At 48.0% G+C, this 6904-nt stretch overlaps 1 protein-coding gene across 1 annotated transcript; it reads right to left on the bottom strand.

Annotated features, from left to right (window-relative positions):
- Nucleotides 1–1107: 1107 nt before the first annotated feature.
- On the bottom strand, nt 1108–6588 carry CEBPB (CCAAT enhancer binding protein beta). Its single transcript, XM_063350156.1, has one exon. It carries the CDS (start codon nt 6300–6302, stop codon nt 5316–5318), a length of 987 nt encoding a protein of 328 aa, XP_063206226.1. The 5' UTR covers nt 6303–6588; the 3' UTR covers nt 1108–5315.
- Between the last annotated feature and the right edge of the window lie 316 nt (nt 6589–6904).

The following is a 6904-nucleotide window of genomic DNA, read 5'->3' on the forward strand; positions in this document are numbered from 1 at the left end:
CTGGGAAGGTTTGGAACTAAATGTGTCCCTACCGTAAATGCAAATCAATTAGCTTCAGCAGCTATTAACCCGTTTATCCTTGTTTTGAATTCCAGCCCTAGTGTTTTTCAAATCTAACCACCAACATTTCTAGGAGGGGAGGAAACCCTTTTATTCAAACAAAACATTGGAACAATTTAGCAGGTGGGGAAATGATCGCGAAAGGCATTTTGGTTTCCAATAGAGTCTCCAATAGATCGAAGTGAGCAAATGAGAATCAGGGCTGTGCGGAACGTGAGAGCTCTGCCTGAGTAGGGCTCCGAGGCCGGGTGTGCTGGCGTCAAACCCCAGGGGTGGTGCCCCAGGCGGCCGCTGCCAGGATCATCTCAAAGAGAAACTCTCTTGAAATTTCACGTAGTTTTGCATCAGGCTAACACCACACCATAAATTTCACATGATCCTGATGTCAACCCAAGGCTGTATCTAATCTTTTTAGGTGTTTACATACTGACCATAGATTGTGCTCCTCATCTGCCCAGCCTGGCACAAAACAGCCTCATTTCACGTGAAAGAATCGGGAACCTCAGAAAACCTCAGGCTATTATCCAAGTGTAGAGTTTCTACCACGGTTTAGCTTTAGGTTGCAAAGACTAAACTCTCAGACTATGTTTTGGGTCCTACCAAATAGCTAAACAGAACTTCATTCTTTTAATGATTTCACTTGTCTGCTCAGTGAGTATCTCTCAACAGAAAACTAATTCCCTCACATATTTCATGTACAGGTTTGGCCACGCGGTTTTATTTTGGCTTTATTGATTGATTAAAAAAAAAGTATTCTGAATTTGAACTGAATTGTTTCCTTGGGAGTAGTTAACTTTATTCCTAGTTTTGTTTGGATTTCCTGATTAATGTATTCCAACACACATGCATAGGTTTAAATTTTTCTTCACACTTCACATTAGTGTATGAGGTTTGCCCTAAAATTCTGACTGTTAAGCATTTGTGTGGACTTAAACTCAAAAAAGGCTAACACTTGGGAGAGCGGTAATAAAATCTTTGTTGCATTAGCAATTGGCAGCAAAAAGAGTTAGAACCAAATTCATCATTACCCCCCATCCATCGTATAATCATCTGTATCCAGTGCAAACTGCATGCAGCACCCTGATGTTCCAGTTTGGGGGTGCTTTAGACTCACTTTGTCAGTATGAATGACAGGAAAATGCAAGGCAATGCTTATTGCGTCTTAAGCTCTATCACTACAAATAACAAAAGAAGAAGTGTAATTTGGCCTCATAAATTTTTTCTCTTTATTAAAGCAGATATTGAGTTGCATTGACTTTTATTCTGGTCACAGCAAATGAAACATTGCTTGAAAACTAGCTAGTATGAGAGTAACTTCATATTTTTATACACATCCACATCAACGACTGCTGTTCTAGCAATGAAATTGTAAAGATAAACATTGTGCGCAAAGCTTTTTTCAGGTTGTAATTTTGATATCTGAAAGCTGTTGCAGAATTTCAATGAGGAACAGACCATACTGTTATCAAACGTGATCAAGTCTCCCTCCCAATAACCCTTTGGCGCATGTGTGCAATTTGGGTGATTTTATTTTATAGGGAGAAACAATTAGTGGAGAAACAATTAGTAGAGAAACAAGGATAAATTTTCCTGCATCTTCCAAGAGTCAGTAAGGGAAGGCAGCAGGAAAAGTGTGAAAGCAAGACCACAGTGTCAGAGCTGCACGGGGCTATACATACTTTGGGCAGATAAGCAGAGAGTAACAATTACTATTAATAGATAGAAGAACTGCTAACAAAATTATAATTCTATTTTTAAATATTTTGTTTTAAAATAATACATACAATTGCTTTTGCAGAACTGAGCACAACTGAATTCAAATAGCAAATGATAAAACAGTGCTAGAGGCTTTGGAAAGGGGATACCAGTGCTAGGGATTGGATCTTACTTATTTCTACGTAGGAAAAAACTGTTATTTTAGTGGTAATGAGAAAGACCTGTATGAATCAGTCAAGGTAATAAATAATTTGAAGGGAAAAAAAAAAGCCCAAACAAAATACTGTTTATAAACTTCCATAAAATTCAAAAGAGACTACTGTTTTGAATTTGTGCCTTAACTTCCCTGTCTGGTTTGCCTGCATATAGACTGCAAAGTCTTACCACGGGCTGTACTGAGTCGCTTTAGGAAAAGAAGCTGCAGAGACCCTGTCAGAAGACAACCGAGATGGACCAAGTTCTGCTTTCAGTCAACAGAATCTTGTTTGTAATGGGAAACTATATCAATATTTGGAGCTGAGCCACTGTTTGGACAGGGATTTTCCAGTTCTCCCCCTGTGATTAGAAAAGGTATTTGGAGTCTTTTGTCTACTTTAGTGCTTGGGAGTTTTCTCAGATTGATTTCCAACTATTTTTTTCCAGACTATTTTTTTCTAGGAAATGTTTTAATTACAGGGGCTTTTTCATATGCTTGTTTATAAAGCAGGGTATTTTGTGACCTCTATGCATTTAATAGTGCTACAAAACTAAAATGTAAGTTATGTGGGTAATACAAGGTTAAGAATGAAGGATTCGGGAATTCTCTTTCCGACTCTTTCACGGATTCCTTCTGAGACTAGTGTGAAATTGGTGCAGTTATGTCGTCAGTTTTCCTGTCTGTAACTGCATCTTTCTGACAAAAACTCATTGCTGCACAGGTTTCCTCCTGAACGAGAATTCTGTAATCCTAATTAAGAGATACATTGGAATACAGCAGTAATTTAAACATCATTCTTTACATGGCAGCAACACTGCCCTGGCTTTTCTGAACTGTGGCAGGCAAAGTTTAAGAACAGGGATTAGCTCATTCATACCTGGTAGAGCTCTATCTCCAAAACCAGACTATTATTTAAACAAATATAAATACCTTTAGTACATCTTATCTTTCAATCTACCGTGCCTCCAGCCCCCACAAACTGAACTTTTGTTGGAAGCTTTGTCATTTAGAAAGAAATAAATAAATGTATCCGAGAACATCTTCAGTCCTCCAGCAATTCCACCCTCAGCAGCACTCGGTTCTGACTGCTTGTAGGTTTGGGTAACATTACATGGCCTACAGCACAACAAGAAAATAGGATCTAACGATGTGGATAAGTTTCGTAACTAGAAGAATAGTAGAATAAACAGCCACAGGAGGCTGGAGTAATCATCGTCACGAGGGACAGTCAAGACAAGATCTAACGTCTATCTTGCCTGCAAGAACTTGAGTCATGCTGGTGCAGGAGCTAGCTCACCCTAGAAAATCTATTCTTAGGGTCTCAGAAAAACAACTTAACTGCACCGTACAAATTAAAAAGCAAACAAGGGAAATCTGCATCAGGACTAACACTCCACTGCTTACCACTGCACAGCTCCGAGCAGGAGCCATGGAGGCACTGGGGGAGCCGGGAATGTGTCACACATTTCAGTAAGAGCTCTGGGAGATTCACCCGCAGGAGGCCATCATCGCAAGTGTCAAAAAAAGCAGAACAGTTCTTTCAGGAGAAAACACGCTTTGCTTAAAGAAACACCAGAAAGAAGCAACAAATTGAAGATTTGTCCTTCTGCAATCCACTGCTATTTGTATTGGAATGTATAGCAGTAAATTCAAGTTCACTGTCTTTATACAGAAACCCCCTTCCGCGTTCAGCTGTCCAACAGAGCACAGACGATTAAGGAGTTTCTTTTCTGGGGCACTGGGAATCTGGATCTGAAAACTTAACGCTTAAATTTGACCTAACAGGAAAATGGAAAATGCTGAGTAAGACCCGATCATTTGCCCAACTCCCTCCACGTAACCAGCTTGAGACTGTTAACTTCTTATAGACCTCGACACAGCAGCATACAGCGGGGGCAGTAACACAACCTGGGGGCCCTGGCAAGGCTGGTTTGTTCCATCAGCAGGCAGAGCCTTAGTTCTACCTAAAACAAAGTTATGGCCTGCTAAAAACTTCCTCCTCTGCCACCCCCCTCCACTTATCCGTTGCTTGCCCCCAGCAAACACACGTGCACACAGAAACAAACACCCCTCACCAGAGAAACTCTATCTACAGTTTTTAGAAGATGTCTCAAGAGAAAAGATGAGTGAGTTGTTCATACGCCTCTCACCTGGCTGGGTTTCATGAGAGCTTCCTGAGCAATGACCGAAATTACTGACATCCAACAGAAATGCTACTTTCTCATGTTTATTCCTGTAAACTACAAACATAAGAAATGCTGAATCATAAGTTAGAGAATAGAAACTCTGTAAAGAAAAAAAAAAAAAAAAAACAAAAAACAACAACAGACAAAACAACCAAAACCTCGTTTCAAGCTTCCTCCCTTACTTTTTCTTCCTCCCTCCCGCTTCAGACTTGGTGTTACTTTGCCAAAGATTGGTCATGGTTTGGATAGCACATCTCGCTGTACACGCTCAGAACAGCAAGAATTGCAGGAAAAAAACCCAACACAAACACCTCCTCCCCAAACAACACCCAAGCGGCGGCTAAAGCAAGTGATTAGAGGAAATAAAATGAGGCAACAAGAACTGGCTGAAGCTTCCAGCTCTGCTCTTTGCTGGGTTTCTCTTGGGGGTTTTGTTTTTCGATTTGGGTGGGTTTTTTTCCCTTTCTCTGAGTCACAGAGAAAGCCAACAAAAATCCTGATCCCTGATCACAGCATTGAGCCAGATTCAGCTAGAACTTCAACCCTGCATTTAATCTAACTTTAAACGTGCCTTCAAAATAAAACAAGCTACTTTTTTTTTAACCTAGTCATAAAGTTTATTAAAATTGTTCATTAATGCTTCAAATGTAGCAAGAATGCATAGATCCCAAAATATACATATGTATTTTCTTATAGAAATAGATTATTCTTTATAATAAAAAAAACTGTAGGAACATCTTTAACAGATTACTCAATTCATGACTGACAGTTACACGAGATTGCATCATGTACACAGCATTCCCAGCCATGCTTAAAGGATTGCATCACTTTGCCCTTGCTCTCCTCTCGCTCTTTTAAATAACCCCAGCGCCCAGCAGCCTGCGGAGCCCGCCCGGGGCCGGGGCCCCACCGCGCCGGCCACCGACAGCCCCCGGCCCCCGCTGAGGTCCCCGCGCCGCGGCGGGACCTTCCGCCAACACGTAAATAAAGAAAAAAAAATTTTTTTTCAAAACAAAACCAACCCGACCAACCAACTCTCCCCCCGCGGCCCCCCGGGCTCTCCCTTCGCCTCGGCCCGGGCCGGGGTCGGGGCGGGGGGGGGCGCAGAGCAGGGCAAGGAGCCGGGGGCTCCGCTAGCCCCGCCGCCCGGCCGGGGGTCAGCAGCGAGGCGAGGAGGCGAGCAGGGGCTCGGGCAGCTGTTTGAACAAGTTCCTGAGGGTGCTCAGCTCCCGGGAGAGCTGCTCCACCTTCTTCTGCAGCCGCTCGTTCTCGGCCGTCAGTTCCAAGACTTTGTGCTGCGTCTCCAGGTTGCGCATTTTCGCTTTGTCGCGGCTCTTGCGCACCGCGATGTTGTTCCTCTCCCGGCGGAGCTTGTACTCGTCGCTGTGCTTGTCCACGCACTTCTTGGGCTTGTTCTTGCCCGCCGCGGGGGCGGAGTAGCCCCCGCCGCCGGCGGCGGACTTGGAGGACTCGGAGGGGTTGGGGGTGCCGGGGGGGCTGGAGGAGGACGAGGTGGACAGGTTCCCGCTGCTGCCGCTCGGCACCGACTGGTAACCCAGGTAGGAGCGCACGGTGCTGCCGTAGGGTGAGGACATGCCCCCCGGTCCCGGCCCGGCTCCCCCTTCTTCCTTACGGGGCCCTTTGCAAGAGTCCAGGGTCTCGAAGACCGGCTCCACTTTGGTTTCCACGATCTGGGGCGGGAAGCAGCCCGGCAGCCCCCCCGGCTTGTGGCTCTGGCTGGCGCAGGGGTGGCTGTGCCGGGCGAGGCTGATGTAGGTGTAGTCGGGCTTCTTGCTCCCGCCGCTGCCTTTATAGTCCTCGGCGAAGAGATCGGAAAGGAAATCTTGGCCGCCGCCGCTGCTGCAGGGAGGCTCAAAGTTGCCCCCTGCTGCTGCTGCGGGAGGAGGCGGCTGCGCCGGCTGCTGGGATGCTAAGGGGTCCAGGTAGGGGCTGAAGTCGATGGCTCTCTCGTGGTCCCCTACGGTGAGCTCGGTCATGGAGCGGCCCCCGGCCGCCCGCGGGTGCAGCTTGTTGAGAGCAGCCAGACAGTCCGCCTCGTAATAGAAATTAGCCACTTCCATGGATTTAAAGGCGGGCGGCTGGATGGGGAGGCATGCTGCGTCCCAGGCCACCAGGCGTTGCATGAAAGCAAAGGGGGATGCGGGGAGGAGAAAACGACGCAGGGGGGCCCCCCCGGCAGAGGATCAAGCTGCCGCCGTCGGGGTTGGGGGGGCGGGGGGGCTCCAGACCCTGCCTCAGTCTCTGGCGCTGGGCACGGCCCCCGGGGCTGCGCTGCCCACCTGGGCTGGATCAGGTCCTGCGGCGCGGCGGGGCTTCACCGCTCCGGCTGCTGCGGCGGGAGCTGGCGCCTCTCCTCCTCCGGACCATCTGGTTCTGGGTCCCGTGTCCTAAAGTCTCTGACTTAGGAAAGTTCCTTTCCTCAGTTATTTATAGGGGCGGTGGATCCCATAGCAACAGGCGCGTCACCGCCTGGCCGCCTGCCACGCTGCACGCTCGGTAACTGCTGGCCCCGGCCCCGGAGGAGGCACCCGGGGCGGGTGCGCCGGTGCGGTGCCCCGCCGAGCCGGCCGCAATAAAACCCGGGCTTTGCTGGGGAGGGAGGGGAGGAGGGAGGGGAGCGGGCTGCGGGGCCCCGCAGGTGCGGGGAGGATCGGGGCTGGCCGCGGCGGGGGCCGGCAGGGGTGGCGGCGGGCACCGCTCGGCTCCGGGGAGGACGCGGAACACG

Source organism: Chroicocephalus ridibundus, chromosome 12 (genome assembly GCF_963924245.1).
Source record: "Chroicocephalus ridibundus chromosome 12, bChrRid1.1, whole genome shotgun sequence".
Lineage (NCBI taxonomy): Eukaryota > Metazoa > Chordata > Aves > Charadriiformes > Laridae > Chroicocephalus > Chroicocephalus ridibundus.